At 56.5% G+C, this 24,037-nt stretch overlaps 1 protein-coding gene across 2 annotated transcripts in view; it reads right to left on the bottom strand.

The window, feature by feature from the left end:
* Positions 1–1,984: 1,984 nt before the first annotated feature.
* The window catches only part of CRHR1 (corticotropin releasing hormone receptor 1), a 38,160-nt gene continuing 16,107 nt past the window's right edge, over positions 1,985–24,037 (bottom strand). For both annotated transcript variants that reach the window (XM_059669838.1, XM_059669839.1), the window contains 12 exons: positions 22,635–22,722; positions 16,306–16,425; positions 11,602–11,687; positions 7,618–7,724; positions 6,960–7,080; positions 6,569–6,722; positions 6,241–6,301; positions 4,499–4,571; positions 4,209–4,294; positions 3,889–4,024; positions 3,672–3,713; positions 1,985–3,133 (listed from right to left, as the gene is read on the bottom strand). In XM_059669838.1, coding sequence (XP_059525821.1) covers positions 2,993–3,133; positions 3,672–3,713; positions 3,889–4,024; positions 4,209–4,294; positions 4,499–4,571; positions 6,241–6,301; positions 6,569–6,722; positions 6,960–7,080; positions 7,618–7,724; positions 11,602–11,687; positions 16,306–16,425; positions 22,635–22,722 — 1,215 coding nt within the window. In that variant the 3' untranslated portion in view covers positions 1,985–2,992. The remainder of the gene's footprint in view (positions 3,134–3,671; positions 3,714–3,888; positions 4,025–4,208; positions 4,295–4,498; positions 4,572–6,240; positions 6,302–6,568; positions 6,723–6,959; positions 7,081–7,617; positions 7,725–11,601; positions 11,688–16,305; positions 16,426–22,634; positions 22,723–24,037) is intronic.

The raw sequence follows: 24,037 nt of genomic DNA, 5'->3' as shown, positions 1-24,037 counted from the left end.
CGCAGGATCCTATTATCACATTCAGGGAGGCAGGGAGGGGGAGCCAAAAATGGAAAATCAACCCACACTGTGGTTTTCCCTCCATTGCTGATCTGCGCCTAGGAAGGTACGTCCCCAGGAGAAATGGACTCAGGGAGGGCAGTTTTAGGGGACTGTGGTCTTTGGCTTGAGAGAGGGGCCTGTACCACAGTGACCCCACCCTGCAGCTGCCCAGCCCCTCCCAGCAGTGTAGTGACCTGTGTGTCTGTTGGCCCATAGAACCACCCCCACCCCCAAGGGACCTCTCTTCCCACTCCACCCACAGGCCAAACCTCAGGGCAGAATGACCTTCAGAAATCCTGTTTGGGGCCTGCCTTCACCCTGGTCCCAGAGCCCAGAACACACACGGGCTGTGGAGGGTTACACTCTGGGCACCTGCCCTGGCATAGGAGCTGCAGTTCTTTGGGGCCCAGATGTTCCCAGCTGTGCTTGAAGCAGCCCCTCTGCCCTTACAGTCTCTGGATGGGAGGGGTCCGAAGGCTCCTCTGGACCAGCCCCTGCCTGTGCAGGGACACCTGTAGCTCCTCTGATGACGGCAGCCTTGGAGGGGCTCCCACGGCCTTCCAGGCGCTGAGCTCTGAGCTGAGCAGCTGGTGGCTGGCATTGGGGTGCTGCTCATCTGCCCCTCACACCGGGCCTAGGGCCGAGTGCACAGTAGGTGCTCAGTGGGAGCCCATCAATTAAAGCCACCAGGAGGCTCAAGCAGGAAAGGGGGCACCGCCCCTGTCGCCCCCTCAAGGAACCTTATGTATGCAACCCCCTCAGAGTCCCCCAGCCCACCCATGGGAGGCCCCGCCCCCACATCCCGACATTTCCCAGGAAAGCCTCCCTTTCTCACTTCTCCTACATGGAGTGGAACGCAGAGTTGAGGAAGATGCCTCCGTGTGGCCATTTGAGACCCATCAGCCACTTACGGTCCCTCCTGCCAGCCAGGACTCTTTCTGGGGCTTCTCCCCCCAGTTACTCTGGAAGCTGTTAGCCTGTGCCCCCTGGTCCCCTCCCCATGTCTTCCCCGCCTCTCTACTTAAGGGGACAGAGCTGGAGTTGGCAGAGCAGGGTGCCCACATGGCCTTCAGGGACACCCGCAGCTCCTCCCTGGGCCATACCCCCACCCACTGCACCTCCCTTCCCTGCAGGGAGCTTCAGGGCTCCTGGTACCCATCATCCTAGCCTGTGCTGGTGTCCGACACCACGCGCCCTGTGTGCAAGTGTGGTCAGAGACCCCACAGCAAGGCCCAGCTGCCCTGGCCCTGTGTGTGCTGCTGGGAGTTTCATTGTCCTTCCCTCCCCTTTGTCCCCCAGGACACCGCCCACACCGGCTTCCACCGCACCCGGCTGTGACTGGACGCTCTCTCTGGGCCTCCTTGTGGCCCAAGTGGCCATGGGAAGTGCAGGAGGATTAGTGACCCTGGTAGCAGCCTTCACCCCCTGACTGAAGGAGCTGGTAGATAAACATCCCTCGATCCTCGATGGGATGGTGGAGGCGTGTGTCCCACTCGGCTGCCCGAGTGTCCAGCAGGATTAAGTTCCAGCTGCCCAGAGGGGTGATGGCCTGTGTGCACTTACCCTTCCCGCCACCTTCCTTTCCTGGCCCCCACCCTCACCTGCTCCCTGTTTCCACCTGAGCTTGTCCCCTGGGGCTGGGGCACTCCATCGCCCTGCCTTTGCTCAGGCTGTGCCCCTGCCCACCATGTCCTTTACCTGCGTCGTTCACCCACAGCCTGTCTCTCCCTACCACGCACCCCCTTACAAAAGCTGGCCTTATCACCTGGGCCAGCAGGACCCACCTAGTCCTCAACCAGCCCTCAGGGCTCACCTAGCACCCCATCCTTGATGGGTGTGTGTGTTTCCCAGACACACAGAGGCCCTGAACCCTCAAAGTGGCCTCCATTTCTCTGCAGACCCTTTCCACCCAGCTCCGGCACAGTGCAGAACTTCACAGATGCTGGTTGAAAAGATAAATATTATTACTTACATCAGCCACCCCCATCTCCCAGCCCTGCACCCCCAAAGCCCTGGCTGTCCGGTGAGGGCTGGGCCAGTCTATGCCTGGGGTGGATGTGATCAGCTGACCCAAGGGCCACTTGTGCTGCTCCAGGCGCTGCGGCCTGAGGGTCCTGCCCTTTCTCCTATCTTTGCGTAGCTAACAGTGCTGCCCCAGAGGACATCCAGGGGCAACAAGCTCTCTGTGACCAGCAGAGGGGCTGCCCAGAGGCCATGTCACTTCAGTCAGCAGGCTGGATGGTCCTCTGCATTCTCTGCCCCTTCACAGGGAGACCGGCTTTGGCTGGGGCACACCCCAGCCCCCACCTTCTCACAAAGGTGGAGACACCTGGGGCAGGAGGTTAGGGAGAGGGAGCTTGTGTGGCCGGCAGGGCAGTGAAAGTCCAAAGGTGCAGCAAGGCAGGGCATTTCTGGTGGCAGCGCCACAGGGCCAGATGACGTTCTGGTGGCGTGGGAGGATTTCTGGTCACGTAGCCTGATGTCTGATGATGCCACCGATTTCTAACGTCTCCAGGGCTCTGACAGCAAGCCTTGGTTCCCAGCGTTGTTGGAAGGCATTGCTAAGGCCTGGAGGCATTATCTCCGTGGTTGGGATGCTGTTCCAAGAGTTTCCCATGGTGCCCCTGGAGCAGCGAATACCCCCACAGTGCATTGGCCACCTTGTGCTCTGGGAGGACACCTCTTGGAGAGACCCCTGTGCTGCTTTGGATGGCCTGGCTCCCCATTCTCACTCCACTCGCCAGGGAGGACTGGGGGCCAGGGGGAGCCAGAGGCTCTGGGCCCAGCCGAGTCCTATAGCTTATTTTCCAATTGCCCCATGGCCCAGACTGTGGCTGCTCTCAGAGGCCAGAACTCCTGCTCAGCTGGGGGTCAGGGAGGGGCCTCCCAGGTCTCAGGGCCAGTATGGGCTGGGGAAGGAGCTGGTCCCCTCCAGACACGGCCTTCCAGCTCAGACCCCTGTGGACTGCTTGATGCTGTGAAAGCTGACACGGGTTGGGGAGGTGGGGATGGACATGGCGCGGGCCACCCGGGCGCGGATCGAGTGCTTGTCCTGCCATCGGTGCCACCTCTTCCGGATGGCAGAGCGGACCTGTGGGCATAGAGCAGACCATAACGTTTGAGCCCAGTCACAGGAGGGCCCTCCCTCCCTAAGGGCTGCCACAAGCAGCAGTCAGGCAAACAGCTATGCAGGTGAGCAGTGCACAGGTGTGAGGTGCACAGGGGGCCACAGGAACATTGGTCTGTTTTCTCAGGTGTCCCGAGGAAGGAATGCCTTTTTCTAACCCACACAGTGTCTTTGCCATGAAGGACCCCTACCCTCAATCCACATGCATCCCCTGCCCTAGGGCTCAGCTTCCTGGCTTTCAACAACCCATTTCACAGACCCATTGATAAGGCTGAGGCCCCAGCTCTTCCCCGCTCCCAGTGTCAACTGCCTAAGCGAGCAAAGGAGTAGGCTTGCCACAGCAGGAGCAGCGTGGGCAGGTGGCCCGGACCCTCCAGGGTATCCCTAAAGGAACCTGGGGGCAGGGAGGAGGCCCAGCATGTGGGGGGCAGAGGGAGGCTGCAGACCATCTCTCCTCCCAACAGGGCTCCTGCCATTCTGAACCCCAGCCCGGGGTCCTTACCTCGCTGTTGAGGAAACAGTAGAACACAGACACGAAGAAACCCTGGGGTGGAGGAGAAGGCGGGTCAACGGACTGGGCTCAGTGGCCCCACTCAGTTTCCGGGCAGCCCGTTCCCTCCCCCGTGCCCTGCCCCTCCAGGCCCGTCTGGGAGAATGCCCACCCCTGGAGGTGTGGGGTGGAGGGTGGGGGGCAGGACCAGAGGGGAAGGCGTTGGTACCTGGAAGGACTCCAGGAAGGAGTTGAAGTAGATGAAGACGACCCGGGAGACCTCGTCCTCCCCGGGGTTGACAAAGAACAGCATGTAGGTGATGCCCAGGAGGGGGAGCAGTACCAGAGTGGCCTTCACAGCCTTCCTGGTGGAGGGCGGGGAAGCCAGAGTCACAGCCCACCCCAGAGGGGGCTGGGGTGGGAGTCAGTCCCCAGTGTCTGAGATGGGGGGCTGGGGTTTCAGGAGGGACTGTCAGGCCTGTGGGAGGACCCTGGGTAAGGACTGGGATCTCTGGAGCCCCCAGGGGTGGGGGACACAGGACCACTTACCTGTACTGAATGGTCTCCGACGTGGTGGACGCCCGAAGTTTGGTCATGAGGATGCGGACGATGTTGAAAAGGAAGATAAAATTGATCTGCAAGCGAGCACACAGTGGGATGGTGTAGGCATGTGTGTGTGCAAGATGTTAGGGACTTAGCCATCTCAGGCCTGGTCCTGGTCCCCCCTGCTGCTCTCCCGCCACCTTCACTAGCGCTCGAACATTCTAGGCAGAGGGATCCTTGGGGTCCACAGTCGGCTCTGATGGCTCCTCCCGACTGCCCCCCACCCAGGTTCTTACCAGCAGGACCAAGATCATGGGGCCCTGGTAGATGTAGTCGGTGTAAACCCCAGGCCTTTTGCCAAACCAGCACCTAGAAGGCCACAGATAGGAGGTGAGAGGAGGGGCCATCCGGGTCCAGTTCAGTGGCATAGGGGAGGGGCATTGCTAGGCCAGGGCAGGAAGAGGGCTGGAAACCAGGCTCTGGGTGCCGAAATTCCAACCCTGGCCAAAGGTCAAGCCACTTGATCCCACCACAGTGCTCAGTTATCCCATCTGCAGCATGGCCGGCATCCTCCATTATTGGATGTAAAGCTGGAAGCAGGCCATGTGGCAGGGAGATCATGGAAAAGATGTCTGAGTGGAGCAGGCTTGGGCCCAACACACCACTGCCCTCTTCAGTCCCCACTGTGTCTCTGGCACAAACCCCTGGTGGTGCCTTGCCCTGCCCCTGTCACGTAGCGGCCCCCAACAGCTAGCAGTCTCCCAGTCTGCAGTGCGACCAGCCTCGAGGCAGAGCTTCCATAGCTCCCACCGTCCCAGGAGGCAGACTTGCTTTGCGTTTTCCTGAGCTCCCTCCAGCAAGCTCTAGGAAGGTCAGGGGAGTGAGGGGGACAGGGCGCACAGAAAATCCCACCTCCGTGCCCAGAGGAGGGTCCTGTGGGCATGCAGCCCCGCAGTGCCTAGATCTCACGATGCTTCCATAAACCAGAACTGAGATCTTTAGGTGGAAAATCTTGACTTTTTAAAGATTGACAACAAATTCAAAACACATGGTGCAGACCGTATGTGAGCTGTCTGGAGTCAACTCCAGCCCTTGGCCTGGAGTCTGGATTCCTCCTGCTGCAGTGGCAGCATTTTGCCACAAGGTGGGGCTCCAGAGTCACTCAGACCAACTTCTCCAGCTCAGGCATCCTTTCCCTCTAGGATGCTTACTGGGCAGCTTTGGGGAAAAGTCCTTCCTCTTCTCCCCTGTGCTCACACCCACTCCTGCACACCTGCAGGCACAGACCACCGCCCAGGGGTTACGATGCTCCTGCTCAGGGACTCTGGCCCACAGTGGTGTGTCAGTTACCCGCCTCCCAGAGTCAGGAAGGATCGCCCTGGTAAGTAATGAGCATAATTTTCTAGGCTCCTTGTCCATCCCAGTGAGGCTATGGTGGCTCCCTACTCTACGATGGTGGGGAGAATTGTCACTGATGGAGGCTGTCTCTGAGATGGTCTGGATCAGTTGCTAGTAAGTCTTAAAATCAATAGAAAACATTTGCACGGCATATACTATGTGCCAAGTACAATCCTAAAGGCTTACTATATATTAACTCATGGCATCCCCGCCACACCCTGTGAGGGAGGCACTATTATTAAGATGCCCATTTTATAGACAAGGAAGCTGAGGCACGCCGTAGTAAGTATAGCACCCAGGTTGTACAGTTACTTAGTGATGGAGCCACGATTCAGGCCCTGAACAGTCTGGCTCCACAGGCAGCCGGTAACCCTCCTGTGGTTCTGCCTGGGAGAGCCCAAGACAGAGCAAATTGCCTGGATCTGCCTGTCCAGCCCCGCCCCACCCTCAGGCAGAGCACCCCAGGGAGCCTCGGATTGAGCCCAGCCCCAAGCTCCCTCTCTTTATAGATGAAGAAACTGTGGCCCTGACAGGGAAGGTGACTGCTGAAGGCCCTGGAGGAGTGTCAGGCAGAGCTGGGCTGAGAGCTAGGACCTGGGGCGGAGGGCCCCTGAGGCAATGAAGGAAGGAGCTGACTTACTTCTCATTGTCGTAGTACAGCTTCCCAATGGCCCAGGCCACGATGATGGGGAAAGGCACACCTGGGGAAGAGAGCGCAGCCACAGAGCCACTCAGCGGGGCCTGGAGAACCTCAGTGCATCCCAGGGCCTGGAGGCAGGCAGGGGTCCCCAGGGTAGAGCTGGGACCCACTCTTCCAACATACCTCCTTTAAATGCTCCCTCCCCTCCCCCCAGCTAGGGGCAGAGGGCTGTGGTGCACATTCTGTCACCCTATCCTGGCCCTGCAGCCAGCTGGCCTGGGTCTGGGTGAGGAGAGGGGAGCCTAGGATTGGGGCGGGGGGCGCTGACCCCAGCCAATGAGGATGAACATCCACTTGCGCAGCCGGTCGGTGGAGTACGTGAGCACGATGGCCGTGTGCAGGTAGCAGCCCTCCCCAAACATCCAGAAGAAGTTGGTCACGTGGAAGTAGTTGTAGGCAGCTGTCACCAACCTGCACCAGCCCTGCCACCCCGCCCCCACCAGATATGACAGTGAGCGGGGTGGGTTGGGGGGGGTTGGGGGGGGGCCAGGTGGGGGCAGCACCCGCATCCCACCCTGGGCCTGGGGCCTCCCCTGGTCAGGATGGGCCACTTCTGTTCTGTGGGCCCCAAGGCCTGGCTCTGGCCCTGCCCCTCCCCCTCCAGGACAGCGCCACCCGGACCCGTCCTCTGAGCCCGGGCCTGCCCCTCCAGGACATACCATGTTGCTCTGGTGGACTTCGGGGCTCATGGTGAGCTGGACCACGAACCACGTGGCGTTGCGCAGGATGAAGGCCGAGATGAGGTTCCAGTGGATGATGTTTCTGAGGCAGCGGATGCTCCTAGGGGCAGCCGGGGAGGTGGGTGTTGGGAGCAAGGGGAGGGGAGAGAGGAGGAGGGACAGGCCGCAAGCACCACTCCAGCCCAGATATATGGGTGGGGAAACTGAGCCTCAGAGTGGGGCTGACGGCTAAGTCATGCATGGCCCTTCCTACCTGTGACCCGCCCAGACCTCAGCTCTGGGGCAGAATCTGCCACAGCCAGTGCTCCAGGACCAGGGGCTGCCCTTCTCCCGTGGGCACTCCTCCCCTCCCTGTGGTTCCAGGTTCGAGGGTCAGAAAACACACAGGCCTCCAGTGGGACGTCTCCCTGCTGCTTTCAGCCTGATGCTTTGGCCGTCTCCCCGCCCCCTGCCTGCCCCTGGCAGTTACTAGGCAAGAGGGCAGAAGTGGCCCTGTCCGAGGTTTCCAGAGACCTGGGACTCTACAGCTGTTACCCCCTCCCACGGAGGCGAGGGGCGGGACTCCCCTGCCCAGCAGCCCCTGCACCTGACTTCTCCCCCTGCTCAAGGCCCAGGGACAGTGCCAGGGACTGCTCACCTGAGCCGCAGAAAGAGGACAAAGGCCACCAGGAGGGCCACCAGGGAGACGCAGTGGCCCAGGTAGTTGATGATGATAGCGACATGGTAGTGCACCTTGTTCTTCTTCTGAGGCCAGAGAGAGGGCAGAGGTGAGGCTCCCGCACAGCCCCACCCCTGCGCCCACTGGCCATGTGAGCAAAGACCCAACGGTGGCCGGGACAGAGTGGGCAGTGCTAACAGTAGTTACCCCCTCCCTGAGCCCCATGTGCCTCACGTTGCCCTGGAGCAGCACTGTGTAATTTGGGACTGTGTCTCCCTGTCTGTCTGTCCCTGAATCCCACTCTCTGTCCACTGCTCCGTGCTGTTGGATGAATGTCTGTTAACTGACTCTCCACATCACACAGGGACCCCATTCTGCATGCACAGACGCGTGTGCATGGCTCACAGGGGTGCTCACACATTTCCATTCAGGTCAAACTCTCTGGCCCCGGGGGGTGCAGACACCAACTCTCCAGGACTTCCTTCCTCCCCCCACTGCTGGGTGGAGCCACCACCTCCTCCATCACCCCTCACTCCCTCCTGCTGTAGCTGAAGCCTGCCTCCGTCAGCGACGGGGAGAGTGGCTGTGGATTAGCACCCGCAGAATCGGTAGAAACCACAGAACCCCTCTCAGGTTCTATAATTCCCTGTCTAGGTCCCACCCCTGCCCGAAGTGAAGGGGATCCTGTCCCAGGACTAGAACAAAGTCCCCAACATTACAACTTCATTCATTCCATACATCGATGGTCCTGAGGGATCAAGTCCAGCCCCATCCATCTTTCAATGAGAAAACTGAGACCCACACTCACTCACCCAAGGGACGTGCCTCTGCCGTGGGACATCTAGCAGCCATCTGAGCCACACCCTCCCTCCCCCTCTCCCCGGCCCGCCCGGCAGCTTCACTGCAGGGCCTCTGAGGTCCCAGGCCCAAGTGCTCAGAGGCTCTGCTCTAGGGGCTGGTTTCCCTGGCAGAAGCTTTCAGGAACCTGGCAGGAAGTCACATTAGCAACTCAGGCTCGGAGGGGCTGAGACGCAGCGAGGTGTAAATGGAGGCAGGCCAGAGAGACAGAGCGAGGGGAAGGGGGCCGTGCACATGGGGAGGGCCTCTGAGCACCTGGCAGCAGATGCCAAATCTGGAGACTCTATGCACACGTCCAGCCTGGCGCTTAATTACTTTTATTAAATTCTCCACAAATCTGCACGGTGAAGCCCGGGTGAGTGATGAGCACAGTGTGCAGGGAGCCCCTCCACCACCACCTGCTGTGAGCTCCCCCCTCCCCCAGCCCCCCAGCAGGCCGTGCCAGGGTGGTTTGGGGTGGTTTGGGGTGAGTAGGTACATTTATTAAGTACCTACTGTATGCTGGACACGGAGCCAGGAACTCTACAGATGTCACTGCTTTTCTTTCTCATAACTGCCCTCTGAGACTGTCCTTCTGTCCCTGTTTTTCCAGTTGAAGAGGCTGCATCATCGGCCCAAGCCACCCAGCCGGCAGTCACATTCCAGTGCTGCTTGGTCTTAAAGACCCTGCTTCCCCTGTCCCCTGACCCTGCACTTCTTGGGGGACAGGCAGGGACGGAGAACAGAGGCGCTTTCCCTGCCCTGGGCTTCTGTAGGGAGGATGGGGACTCATGAGGATGAAAGGGGAGGATTGGACCAAACCATTCAAGGGCTGCCCTGCGTGGCTCCTTGGGTTAAAGGCCCAGGCGGGGTTCCAGCCCTCTCTCAGCTGCCACATCAGCCTGATGCCATCTGAGGAGGAGCAAGCCATCTGGGGGTGGGGGTGGGGGGGTCACCGTGCAGAGAGCCCGAGAGGGTGTTGGGCAGATGGCAGTGTTACCTCAAGAGATGGGCAGAGATGGTCAGCAACACCCTGAAAGGTGGTCCGTGACACCCAGAGAGACACCCAGGATGTGACACTCCAAGAGACCTTAACGACACCCGAGAGACAGTCTGACCTCCCGAGAGAAAGCCACCGCTACCTACAGGAGCCGCTGGGATGCCCGAGAAACATGTGGACACAGCCCATCCCTGGGGGCCTGACCAGCACCCTGTCCCTGTCCAGCTTGGAGACCTGAGACTGAGGAAGGTGGCGCGGGGTGGCACACTGGGGCTTTTCTGGTGGTGAGGGCTGTGGCCGGTCTCCTCCCCAGCCTGGCCTCTGGGCACCCTCACAACTCCCATTTCACAGACGGCTGGTCTGCCAGTCCATGACCTACAATCAATCCCTCTGGGCACTGGCGCCTAATTAGGGCTTCTCCAGGGCCCAGAGCTGAGAAACCAAACGGGGCGCTCGGTTAACTGCAGTAGCTCTGAGAGGAAATGGGGCGTCCTGGGAGTGGGGAGGGCCCTGGCAAGGCTGGGGGCTGGCTTGTATTTGAACAAGTGCTCCGGTGATTCTTATTCCCAGGCAAGATGGGATGGAGGGTCTCCAGGGTCCCGTCCAATTTAGATCCTTCAGGCACAGGAATTCTCAGGACTGCCTGGTCCAGCCCCTCTCTTCTGCACCCCAGAAGCCTGACATTCCTCAGACAGCTGGCGCATCCTCCCTTCTGCCGCAGGCTTCCAGCTCCATGACCCCTTTCTTCAGCACCCACTGAAGGGTGGGTGGAGATGTAGGGGCAGGGTCAGGGGGGCAGGGCAGCAACACCAGGAAGATAGATACACCCATGCATCTGCCAAATCTCAACCTTGAAAGTTTATGCATTGCAGCACTGTTGGTAGCAACCAGAGACTGAGAATAAAAAATGGGTAAATAAATTACAGTCCATCTGCAGGAGGTGATATTATGCAAATGTAAAAAAGAATGAAGCTGCTCTTTATGTACTGGTGTGGAACAACCACCAAGGTGGATGCTTACAAGTAAAAAGCAAGGTGTTGAACAGGGTGTATAATATGCAACGTTCGGGTGAAAACAGAAAAGAATATAGGCACCTAATTACTCGAATATGCAGGGAATGTCTCTGGGAGAACATTTAAGAAACTGGCAAAATGGCCCTAGCCGGTTTGGGTCAGTGGATAGAGCATTGGTCTGCAGACTGAAGGGTCTCAGGTTTGATTCCTGGTCAGGGCACATGCCTGGGTTTCAGGCTCCATCCCCAGCCGATCAATGATTCTCTTTCCCCCTCTCCCTTCCTCTCTGAAATCAATAAAAATACACATTTGTAATACCTTAACTAATAAAGAATTAAATATATATATATATTTAAAAAAAGACACTGGCAAAATGGTTGTCTCTGGAAGAGATCCCAGTGACTGGGTTGAGAGGGAGACCTTCTCTGTATGCCCGTCTGTACCTTTGAATTCTATATTATGTGTAAGCAACATCTTCTCAAAAACATTTGCCTATTTAAAAGGCTCTCCAAAGGGCTTTTTCAAACGCTAGCTGGCTTGGCTCGTGGATAGAGTGTCAGCCTGCAGACCGAAGGGTCCCAGGTTTGATTCTGGTCAAGGGCATGTACCTCGGTTGCAGGCTTCTCCAGGGCTCGGGCCCTGGTCGCGGCTTGTGCAGGAGGCAACCAATCAATGTGTTTCCTCCCATCGATATTTCTCTCTGTCGTTCCCTCTCTCTTCCACTCTCTAAAAATCAATGGGAAAATATCTTCGGGTGAGGATTAAATAAATAAAAGGGCTTTTTCAAGCTGCACTGCCCCCACTCCCATCCCCGATAATGATATAGCCCCTGGCTGCACCTGGATATGTCGCTCAGGCGGGAGAGGTGGAAAATGGATGAAAACCTGTCCCAGTGAGCAGGTGGAAGGAAGGAAGGAAGGAAGGAATGAGGACTCCTCGCATCAGCCTGCCCAGTGCCTACTGCCCACGTGGCACAGCTTCCCTCCTGGATATATGAGCTTGAGTTCCCAGGGCCTTGCCATCAGCCTCTGGCTCCCCCACCCTGACTGGCTCCCAGCCAAGTAGCAGGCACGACCTCGGCTGGGGTCCTTGGTAGCCGCATGGCAGCCTCACCTCCTCGCTGAGGATCTCCTGGCACTCTGAGTAGTTCACGCGGGCGGCCCAGCTGCCGTTGGCCAGGCACTCTCTGTAACCGTTGTCTGGACAAAGGAGAGAGAGGCAGAGTGACCCGCGGTTCCTCTCCCAAAGAGCAACTAGGGATCTGTCTGCCCCTCCCCCTGTCCATCTATCCATCCACCTGGGCCAGCACAGGGCCTGACTGCTGGTGAAGCTGGGGAGAGGGGCTTCCCTACTACCCCAGCTTCCTGCCTCTTTCTGCCCCCTCGTTCCAATAGGGGCCCAGTGTGGACTTCAGTGCCTGACCATGGGGGCACGGCTCTGCCCACATGTGCTGGCACGATCATGCCCGCGAGACTGGCCCTTGGGCAGTCTTGACCAGCTCACTGGGCTCTTACCTTGCAAGCCCTTATGTGGTGGCAGATTATGTGGTGGGTGCCCTTCTGAGGACTTTCCCATTTTGGGGTCTCACGTGACAGCAGAAACGAATGGTGAGGTCTGATGAGTCAATCTCACTCCCCAGGCATGATATGGCGGAAGGGTATGTGGTGGCAGCTCACGTGGCACAATGAAATGACAGGGTGTCCTATGGTGACTATTGCAGTGAGGTTCTTGTTGGGGGTCCTCACGTGCTCCACGGGGGTGAGGCTCGCGGGGCAGGTGCCGGGGAAGGCCCCCATGGGGGCATTTCCTCATGTTGGGAACATCCCTGGTAGAGGTCTCTTGGGACAGGAAATGACAGGTAGCAGGGGTGTGCTGGGGACCTCACGGGGTGGGTCTCACGTAACAAGTGTCTCATTATTAGGACCTCTACAGCTGGCTCACAGACTGGCACATGGCAGTGGGGAGAAAAGACAGAAGAGTGGCCCAAGGAGGGGAGAGGTCTGTGCAGCCATCAGCTGGACTACAGCCCAGGACCTGTCACCGTCTAGGGATGGGGCAGAGCTCCATGGTCTGAGGCCTGGATTCAGGCTCTGGGATGACAAGAGCTGCACAAAGGGCCCCCCTGGGCGTGTCACCAGGACTCTGAAACCCAGTAGGGAAGGGACAAGAAAGATCCCAATTTCAAGTCTTCCTCCTTTGCTGGTAAAGGTAGTCCTGTCCCACCCTCTACCCCGTCCAGCATCAGTGGCTCTAAAGATATTTTCTTGACTTAATTCCTCACTCCAGGCAGAACTGGCTGGAAGGGAATTGAGTCCTGAGCCATTTCCGCTGGAGCCTCTGTCCTGCTGCAGGCCTTTCCACAGTTCCCACTGACCCTTGTGTCATGGGGCAGGAGGACGGCTGGGAGAACTGCCTAAGTCCCAGTCCCTGAGCCTGGGGCCTGGCAGGGGCAGAGTAGTGTGTGGGAGACAGAGGTAGGGGCCCAGGGCTGGTTCAGTGCTGCTGTGCTGCGTGAGGAACTGGGGCCCGCTGGCCTCTGGGGCCCCTCTGCTCATGTGCACCAGGGAGGGCTGGACTAGCGGACCCCCAAGGGGCCGTCCAGCCTGTGAGCTGCCTCTCTGCTGGCAGCATCAGGACCAGAGGGAGATGATGGTGTGGGCGGTGGGGGAAGATGCTACTGCATCACCGAGAGAGGGAGGCAGGGTCTGGCCTCCAGGGCTGCGAGGCTGTGAGACCTCCTCGCTAACCCTGCTCCCCAGCCCCTCTGCTGAAAGGCCGCTCACGCCTCTGTAGCAGGCCAGTGGGGAAACAGGCTAAATGGGTTTTTTAAGCTCTGCTCAGCTTCTCTGCCAGTGGACCCGAGCCTCAGCGGAGTTGAGCCTTGGGCAGAGGTGGCTACGAAGCTGCTCATTCTCTCCTAATTGCTCAATGAAGGATAAGCTACCAGAGGGCTGAGAGCTTAGTGACAGGGTTTTCAGGGGGGTCTGGGGGGAGGCAAGGAGCCAGGGGATCCAGTCTCTCTGCTGTGTCTGCAAAGAAAGGGGCTTGGGGGAGTGGTTCTTGCCTAAGCGAGGCAGAACAAAGCCGTGTTAAGAGCATGGCTCTCCGCCCAGACAGTCTGGGTTCAAAATCTGGCCCCATCCCTCACTAGCCGTGTGACCTTGGGCAAGTCACACAACCTCTCAACTTCCTTACCTGAAAGACCAGAATGATCTTAACAACAGCTCTGCCGATTGGTTGAGTGAGCATTGTAGTTGACTATGCAGAGTGCTTGGAGCTCCACCGGCAGGTGGTGTGCGCTGTGATTGTTATTATTATTGTCTTGGAGCTGTATTTACATAAGACTTAGAACGTGTCACTTGTCCCTATCAAAGGGGGTACTGGTGGGGTTAACAAGAGCCATGCTCTTAGCCTAAGCCCCCCATTCACACCCCACACGTGGGGCCAGGAGCTGGAGTCCCTACCCGGCCGGGTCATCCAGAGGGAGCAGGCTTTGGTGGGGAGGCAGGAGGTGATCCTGAAAGAAAACAGGCCTGACAAGCAGGGAGTCGTTGCCAGGGAGGATGCGACCTCCTTGTCTTTGATTGCTGAGCTGAGCAGTCTTCCCGGAGAATCATGGGAAAATGGATATTTTTGGAAATTCTCCCCATGTCTTTGAAGATCAGATGCAGCGGGAAGGAGGGCATTGAGAAGGCCAGGAAGTCCCAGCAGCACCTCATCAGTAAATAAATTAATTAGGGTTTAATGATTAGGTGCAACTCTGGGTTCTCATTCACTGTTGATCGCACGGGCGTGTTCCTCATTGTTCGGCACTAGGCATCTGGAGAGGGGGATCTGCCGGCCCAACCCCCACGACTAGGGACCATCGCCCCCAGCTCCTCTCCTGGGATCACAGAGGGAAAACAGAGGAGGCCGAAGAGCACCCCACCCAAACCTCCCTCTCACCCTGCAGGTGGAGCAACTGAGGCCCAGTGCGAATGCCGAGGCTCCTTAGCCAGTTACACACGGAGCTGGGGCTGGAACCCAGGACTCCCGGCTTCCATTTAAGGCAGGGCTGGCGAATTGAGTGGCACATGCCCAGGCACTAAGCTCTGAAAACACTCCCTTTGGGGCGTGTCAAGTCATCCTTGGGGATGAGAGTGGAGGAAGCTCACAGGGAGTGGCCAGGGCCGGCTATAATTTGGTGGGGCTTCAACTAGAGAGAGCCTGGCCAGCCCCACTCAGGGGTACGGACCTGACCATGGAGGCAATGGGGAGTCATAGAAAAGGTGACTCCAAACAGGGGTGTGATGGGGTCAGATGCAAAACAAAGGTTAGAGATCGGGTATCTTGGACAGGGACAGTGGCACTGGGACTGAGGGCAGGGAGGGCTAGACATGAAAATCACTTTGGAGGTGAAAGGCAGGACCTGGTACCTGAGAGGGAGAGGGACCTCCCTCCAACACACCCCCATAATGCACCAGCCCCAGTGCTGCCTCCTTCCTGTAGGTACACAGCATTGTGGGTGGAGTAGCAGGAGGGCTCTGACTCTCAGTGTGGCCCTGCTTCTAAGCTTTGTGACCCTGGCAGCTAACAACAGCCTCTGCCTCCATTTGCTAACTGTGAAATGGGACTTACTAAACTGGAGGCTGGCCGCCATGCACCCCAAGCTTTCCTCTGAGGTCCTTCTGCCCTTCCTCTTGCCTGATGTCCCCCCACACCCCTACCAGTCTTTCTTCTCCTTCTGTGGGTTCCAGGCACATGAAGCTGCTTGGTCTGGCTGTTCCAGCCTCCTGTCTGGCCCCAATGCCTCCCCAGGGCCCTCCAATCCTTTCTTGGCTGCAGCCCCCAACCCTAACCTTAGTCCAGCTGGTAAAGGAGAGAGGGGCAGGAGATGGAACTTGGGAGCTTTGAGCTAATGAAGTATTAGAAGCCATGTCATCCATCCCTCGCCATCCTCAGAAAGGGGGCAGAGGGCCCTAAGGGGGGGGGTGCTAAAGGTCACATAGCCTGTCTCAGAGTGAACCACCTGGTGTCTGTGGCCGCCCTGTACCCTTTTGGGGCTCTGAGCTCAGGCCCACCAGACCCAAGGGCCCACCCGGGACCCCCCCCTCCCCTTGGACAGGTCGGGACTCTGGCCTGCAGGTGTTGCTGTCTTGATAGGCAGGGGCTGTGAGTCATTGACAGGGGAGAGCAAATTAATTCTGAGGGTGACAGGTGACATAGCAAGGAGCTGCAAAGCCTGGAGGTGGAGGCTCAGGGCCTCAGGGGAGCAAGGTGTTTACAAAGGGATCAAATATCTGAACACTGGGTTAGTCCTCCCCTACCCCACCCCACCTGTGGGCCCCTATGCGAGGCCAACATGGCTGCAGATCATGACTCGGAGTCCTCTGCCTCCAGGCTCATAACCTGGCCCGGCCTCATAACAGCTCTGAGCTCAGGGTTCTCATCCCAAAGTCGGGCCTGTTCTGAGGATTCCCGCCCTCCCTCATGGGGTTGTTGGAGGCTCACGTTGACTTTGTCAACTGCAGAAGGAAGTGTCACACAGACGTGGGTGCAAGTCCAGCTTCACCTCTTCCCACCTGGTGACCTTGGGCAGGTTTCCTAACCCCTCTGAGCCTCAGAGGCCTCAGCTGCATAGTGAACACTATCCAGTTATACACAGTGCCTTCCGGGGGTACTGTGAGAACCCGCAATGTGAACACATGGTGCCCAGCAGAGCAGAGCTGGCCTTGGTAAACGGTGGCTGCTGTATCCACGAGAGGTACTGTTATTACCGTTTTTGTCATTATTATTTCCCCTGTCTCCACCAAGTCGGTCCTCCACAGGCCCCCTTACTTGTGGTGTTGTAGCGGACACCGTAGAAATAGGCAGGGCAGGGTCGAACCACCAGCTGCCCCGCGGGGCTCTGGGGCCAGCAGGTGCCAATGAGGTCCACGGATGCATTGCACTGCAGTCCTGGGGGCAGAGACAGCTGGTGAGGCAGAGCAAGATCCCCACTCCAGTGTCCTCCCCACCTCCCGAAAGGCCCACACACACCAACGGGGGACAGGACAGGAGCGCTGGCCCTAGTGCAGAGACCGCTCATCCTATGCAGGGGAAGACACCAGGGAAGGAATCTGAATCTGATGCGATGGCACTAGGGAGCCAGAGTAGATTCCAGAGCAGAGGAGGAACAGAGATGGCAGGAGGTGATGTTAAAAGCCGAGGTCCTGACTGGCATTTAGTGGAAGGCTGGACATGCTTCAGGTTCCTTTGCTCTGTAACCTGAGGACACTTTTCTCGGCACGTCACTTGGGGCAGACCTGAGCTCTCAGAGTTCACAGAGTGGAAAGGAACCAGCCAACCCCTGACCCAGTACCCCTTACACGTCTTCAGAACCAAACCATGTCTGCTCTAGCCCTGCAGGGAGGAACCAGCTAAATGAAGTTGGCCTGCCTTGCAGCTGGCCTGATGACCACATTTACTGACCACACACTGCTTGCACTGTCATCTGCGCTGTGCTGTGAGTGGACGGACGGAGAAGGGACCACGGGGAGAAAAGGCAGGGAGACACCATCCAGGGGAGCAGAAAGGACACTGAACCAGGAGTCTGGAACCCTGACTTCAGACTGGGCTGTGTTACTAATTTGCTGTGGGACTGTAGGCAAGTCACTTGCCCTCTCTGGACCTGAGTGTCTTTACAGTAAAATGAAGTGGTTGGATCTGATCAGAAATTCTTTTTTTTTTTTTAAATATTTTATTGATTTTTCACAGAGAGGAAGGGAGAGAGAGAGAGAGTTAGAAACATCGATGAGAGAGAAACATCGATCAGCTGCCCCCTGCACATCTCCCACTGGGGATGTGCCCGCAACCCAGGTACATGCCCTTGACCGGAATCGAACCTGGGACCCCTCAGTCTGCAGGCCGACGCTCTATCCACTGAGCCAAACCGGTTTCGGCTGATCAGAAATTCTTAATCGCAGTTCATGGAAGCTTTCAGGGTTCATAAGAGACTCTGAGATTAAGTGAAAAACTTGGTCTATATGTGCATTTTGCTTGGGAAAGGGACCTTGGCTTTCATTAGATTCTCAAAGGGGCCTGTGACTTTTAAAAGGATGTAAGCAGATGAATTAGAACGTGGAGTGTGTGTGTTGGGACAGAGTTGAAGCCACAGTAATACTTCTGGTCTCCAATGGGCAGGGGCTGGACTGAGCACATTCCTGGCCCCCCTGCCTTTCTCTGCCTTTTGATGCCTATCTCTTGCATAGGGCTGGCACCGTGTGCCCCGGGTGCCTTGCATAACGGGAGGGGTTAATAACCTGGGGTGGCACACGCATGCACAGACAAGCCAGGGAGAGCCATGAACCAATGTGGGGTCAGCCTCTTTAGGTCTGGGCATCAGCAGCTGCCAAGCCCTGGCTGGGCCCACCTGCCATCTCCTCCCCAGCCTAGCTCGGCCCTAGTCTCTCAGTAAACAGCACTGGATTAGAGTGGCGTCCTGTCCCTGCTGGATGCAGGGCAGTGCTGAGCAGCACTTGGACCAAATGCTGGTTTTTCCTTTCTAATCAAAGCTATTCACAGGGTGTTCGTGCAAATCAGGGCTCAAGGGGTAGAGGCCTTGAGGCCAAGTGGTTTAATTGAAAGAGAAAGAAATCTGGACTGGGGCTTTATGGCTATGAGGAGACGGTGGGCCAGGTGGCTGGGGTGGGCCAGGTCCTGGCACTGTGCCACAGCACAGCATCCCTGAATTGCTTCACGGAGTGAGGAAAGCATGTTAAGATTTTAATGTCATGGTCAGGTCGATAGTGCTGAGCCCGGAAGAGGGAGTAACTAGAGGCATGTGGCCATGGGAATGGAGGGGTAATATTATGAACCATGCTCTGCTTCTGTAAAACTTTCCTTCATATGTTTTGTTGGATCCTCATCCACCCTACAATGGCATTATCCCCTTTTGGCAGATGAGCAAACTGAGCCCCATGGAAGCAAGGGACTTGCCTGAGGTCATGAGTCAGTGAGTGAAAGAACCAAGACACACAGTCACGTGTTTTTGACCCTAAATCCAGTGCTCTTTCTATGACACCACATTTTGTGCCAATAAAGGGAAGGGGAACAGTCCACGAGGCATTGGGGAATGAGTAACATTGATTGAGGACTGACTGTGTGAAGCGCACTTGTCAGGCACTTTATATATACACCATCTGATTTAATGGCACCATCGGACCTTCCTCAGTAGGTTGTCCATTTACTCATTCATTCAAGTACCTCCTGAGCTAGGTACTGGGAAGATTAAATGGGATGTCATCTGTATGTCACATGTGGCAGCACCTGGGACTTGCCTAACACACCCTCTCAGTCAGTCGCATTGCCCCTCCCTCTCTTCCTTCTCCCTCTCTTTCCTGCCTTGGACATTTCCCCAGAGTCCCTACCACAAAGAACAGAGGGCAGGGCAGGACTGAGCACCGGCCACAGCCAGGACCAGGCCAGAGCCAAGGCAGGGACCGGTCACCGAGCAGATGGCCCTTTTGGCCTTGAGGACCAGGCACCAGCCAATGCCCCGAGCCCTGGCACCACCCACAGCTGGTCCAGGGTTTGGGGGTGAGAATGGGCAGGGCCGTCGCTATTTGCCCCTGGACTGTGGATTCTGTAGCACCTACTGTGTGGGTCTCACACCACCTGCCAACATGGGTGCTAATTCTCTGTCTTACAGATAAGGAAACGGAGGCCCAAGCAGTCACATGGCCTAGCCAAAGTCACACAGACACCGAGAGGCATAAGTGGGTTTTGAATGTTGGTGTTTAATGTCAGCCGGCCCTCATAGCACTTGGTTGCACCCAAACAGACAGATCTGTTAAGCAATGAGAAATACTATGGAGAAAAAATAAGCAGGATGAGGAGATAGACAGGAGCTCTATTTTAATTGGTTGTGTCTAAAGCGCACTTAAGGAGAAACCTAAAGGAAACGAGGGAGGGAGGCATGTGCATATCTGGGGAACAGTGTTGAAGACAGAGGGAACAGCAAGGACAACGGTCCTGAGGCAGGCGTGTGCTTGGTGTGCCTAACGTGCTGACACGGCTGTCACTTGGGGGTGGGGAGCGGGGCAGAGTCAAGTGGACCAATGCAACACTGGTCCTGTATCTTCCTCCCTCCCCACATGTGCACAGAGAAGACGCATGGGACTCCACACTCTCATTGCTCATGGGAGCAGTGTGGTCAGACTACCCCCAAACGCTTGTGAATGGAGGGAAGAGGCGTAGCATGGGTGGCTCCCACCTGCCTCTGAGGAAACCCTTGCTGAGTCAGGTTCGTGGGGGGCCTGCTTTAATGAACAGATAAGAACCCTTTGAAGGTAGCTATTCAATGCTTGTGCATGATAGGGCACTGGTGTCTTCTTCCAAGTAGGTAGCACAGTTCGCTTCCCACCAGGCTCAGGGTGCACATATGCTCAGCAGGTCCGAGGGAGCCTGGAGCCTGGCTCCCGCCCCAGTTATGTCGGGTCTCTCATCAGGGGTTTCTGAGTAACCAGAGTTAGGTGGGCACTTGGCAGCAGCCCTGAGGCTGGGAAGCCCATCCTCCTGTTTGGTTTAAGCCCAGGAGCAGGACTCATCCAAGGCTGTTCAGAGAGGGAGGCAGCTTCTGAAACACACACACACACACACACACACACACACACACACACACACACACACACACAGGCACGCACGCACGCACGCTTGCCATTCAGAGGAAGGTGCTGCTGGGATGAACGGGCAGGGGCTCTGCCTGTGTCACCAGCCTGGAGAGGGTGGCAGAGGGCAGGCAGCAAGTCCTGCTCCTCTACCACCTTGTGGTTGAGCTGCCTCCTCTTTGTCTGGGCAGAGAAGAAAGATACCTTTGTAGTGTGATTCATCAGGACAAATGGGTGGGCTTCCTGTCCTATAGGTCTGTGGGCTCTTCATTTTTGCATTCCCAATACCTAGCACAGTGCCAGGCACATAGTAGGTCTGGAGGACAATTAGGGGCCATGTGCAAACCCAGTGTGAGCATGGGAAATTGCAGGGGCGACTTTGCCTCCCAGGATGATGGACCACACTAGGCCCTGGGCACCACGGCTCTCTGGGCAGCCACATAACGTAGTGGTGGGAAAGTCTAGAGTCGGGCCCACTTGCTTCTAATCTTAGAGTGGCTGCTTAGTAACTGTATGTGCTTGGGCAAGTGATCAAAGCTCTCTGAGCCTTCTGTAAAATGGGGATAAAAATACTTCCTGGCTATGCTGTTTGATGATTGAATGAGATTAGAGCACTTAGAATGGTGTCTACACTTAGTGGATGCAAAATAAATATAAGCTATCATTAATTATTGTTATTATTCATGACCTTAAGACAGGGCTTGGGACTGATGACATGGGTTCTTGTCAATAACATGATTGCATTTGTCATTAGTTAATAATTCCATCACTTTCTGGCATTGTCATATTCATGACATGATTTTATGAGTTGCCAAGTCTATGATCTGCCACATGATGGCTCTGGGGACCCACCCTCTCCCCATTCCTGGCATGTGAGAAGACCCCCAAAGGCTCCAGTTCAGTGCTAGCTGCCCCGGCCAGACGCCCATCCATCTGTCCCCGTCCCTCCACCCACCCTCACCATCTGTCTACCAGTACCCATTGGTCTGGGTAGGTCTTGGTTCCAAAGACAAATAGCGCATTATCAGAGGCCATTGTAGAGGGTGATGGATTGTGTGCCATGAAGCCCCGCATGCTGGGCCAAGATGGAGGTAATGGCACAGAGAACAAATCATCGGCGCATGAATGGCATTCATCACGGCCTGTTGCCTCCAAGGACAGGTGATACCTGCAGTGGCTCAGGGATGTCACTTCTCCCGAACACAACAAGCAAATTAATGGAGCCTGACCTGGCCCTCATGTATGTGGGGCTACGGGCAGGGCCTTTCATCTCAAGCCCAGCCTCTGAGCAGGTGGCCTCCCTCCCAGTCTCCCTCCACTAGCACTCCAGACTCTTGCTCAAGAACTTCCCCGTTCCCCATGACCCAGCTTAGCCAACTTTGCAGCCAGATGGAAAATTCACCAAACTCAGCTGCTGGTCTTCAGTCAACTCTAGCTTTGACTCAGAGCATTGGGTCTTCTCTGCCAGTCCACACTCAGAGTTTCTCAGAGACTCACCTTGAGCCTCCTCCTTCAGAAAGCCTTCCTGGATTCATACCACTCCTGATCTAATTTCCCTGCCACCTGCATTGTAGTGAGCAATTCATGGCAAGTGCCTTCCCCTCAAGCCAGCTACAGAGCAGGCCTTTTGGACTGAATGGAGGAGAGACCTAAAGAGGGAAATAAATCACCACAGATTGAGCTTCCCTTAGACTCTCAGGTGCAGGGAGACCTCCCACCTGTCCAGCAGCAGCATCGCAGGAGCCGGGGTGAGGGCTCAGGGGTCACACCCCAAGTTAGGAAAGGCATGGTCTTGACAAGGCAAAGCCAAAGACCTAAATTCCCCATGTAACTCTCCTGTGCCTAAGTTCCCTCAGATGAGTCTTAAACTCTTGTGAACATGAAATAAGACCATTATTCAAAAGCCCTTTGTAAAAAAAAAAAAAAGTTATACAAGTATTTGTCATATTTGCAGTAATGCAGTATTTTCACTGAGGCATTATCGAGCTTGGAATTGAAAACGTATCTGGAAGCCAGCCTGCCTGGTCTCAAATCTTGGCTCTGGCCCTTGCTCGTTTTTCTCTGTGCTCCAGGTCCCTGTGTATACAGTGAGGATTACAGCACCTACCCGGGTTAATATAGCTCAGATACCTCTGGCAGCGTCTGGCACAGAGTTAGCCCTCTACACAGAACACAGCCTTTCTCCTCGCCGATGCCCGAGCCACAGCTCAGCCCCGTGCTGTTGCCCACCCCAAAGCAGGGCAGATAACTACCCAGCACACTGCCACAAGCCCCCGCTGTGTGTGTGGCAGACACCGTTACCTAGTCACAGCTCTCTTTCCCACCACAGTTTCAGGACCCGCCTTAACACAGCACTCCCTCCCTGGAGAGAGGAATTGCTTGGACCTTAGGGAGGAAATCTCTGCTGTTCCTGCCTTAGGGCATGGCTTTGTGTGAGAATCCTGGTGGGGCAGGTGATGGGCTGTGGCAGTGGCAGGTGGCGGGGCTGGACTCTTGCAGGAGCGGAGTGAAGGTACTCACCAGAGACGTTGCTGGCCGGGGACAGGCTCTCGCAGTGCTGGTCCTGGAGGAAGGCAGAGACGGGGTTCAGCCCCAGGAGGAGAAGGGCCTGTGGGCACAGGGGGATGAGGGACATGGTTAGACTGCCATGAGCAGCCCAGCCTGCAGCTTCTTGCCTACCCTCTTCTCCCCTCATCCATGTGTCTTCCCAAGTCCCCGCTCCCCCCCCACACACATACACAACCCCCTCCCCCACCTACCCCGCCCCATCCCCCTGCCTGATCTAGAGCCGCCTTGCTCTTGGAGGGGCCTGGAAAGGAGGCTGGTAAGAGCAGGGGCCCAGATCCCCAGGGCAGGTAAATTTTCTCCCTGAGAGCTAGAGAACCCCCAGTGAGAAGGAAGGCCCCAACTAAACAATCTGCCTAGGAAGCTGCGTCCATCCACATGGATCCCAAGCATGGCCCAACTGTGCCCCAACACCCTGAGCCCCACAGCTCATAGGTCCTCATTGTGCACCTCCCCCCTCCCTTTGGAGCTGCGAGCTCTCCTGGCCTCTTGTTCAGTCAGCTGCTTCCCGGCCTCATCCCTGCCCAGCTAGTGACCAGTCCCTACAACTTGTGCCTCACCATTTATCAAGCCTTTTTACATCTGCGATGGCACTTAATTCTCCCTGGGACAGGGGTGGTTGTCCCTTTTCACAGTTGAGAAAATTAAGGCCCAGAGAGATGAAGAAACAAATGCGCCTGGAAAGACAGCTGCCCAGTTCTAGGGAGAACCGGCACCCCTCACATTCCCCAGGAACTCGGCGTCACTCTGATTCCGGAATTCCAGCCCACTGGAGGAGAGTGGTGTGGACCCTACAGCTGGAGGGCTGCCCCTTCTTCAGTAACACCCCACACAACTGTTGTGTCCCCTCCCTCGAGGTCACCACCCTTCCCGTGGATTTAAAGTCAAAAGAGACCCGGCGTCCAGCCCGTTTCTCTGTGTTGCCATGGACAGGTTACTTGCCCTCTCTGTGCCTCAGCTTTCTCTGCAGCTTTTATTGAAGACTTGCACAGTGCAGACCCTGTGATCTTCACAGTGGAAAAATGAGGTGGGGAGATGGAGGGGCTTGTCTGAGTCCCACTGAGCAAATGGCTAGATTAGAGGAGGGGCAGGGGGGTGGGTGCACAGCCCTCACTCACAGGCCGGGAACAGGGTGAGGAGAGCGAAGCATCGCCTCGGGTACAAATTTTAAGGGGGCACCAGAAAATTTAGTCTCAAGATAAATAATATTTTAATGCAATATTAAAAGAACTCTAAATTAATGCAAAAATCCATGATGAACAAAATATTCAAAACCTTTTTTTTTTTAAGACAAGATCAGTAACAGTGCGGGCTATATGGGCACCTGAGGTAAAAGGAAAGATCAGTAATAATATTAA

This window comes from Myotis daubentonii, chromosome 16, assembly GCF_963259705.1.
Source record: "Myotis daubentonii chromosome 16, mMyoDau2.1, whole genome shotgun sequence".
NCBI classification, from domain to species: Eukaryota; Metazoa; Chordata; class Mammalia; order Chiroptera; family Vespertilionidae; genus Myotis; species Myotis daubentonii.
Note: the sequence above shows the minus strand (reverse complement) of the source record. Positions and strands in the feature narration are given on the sequence as shown.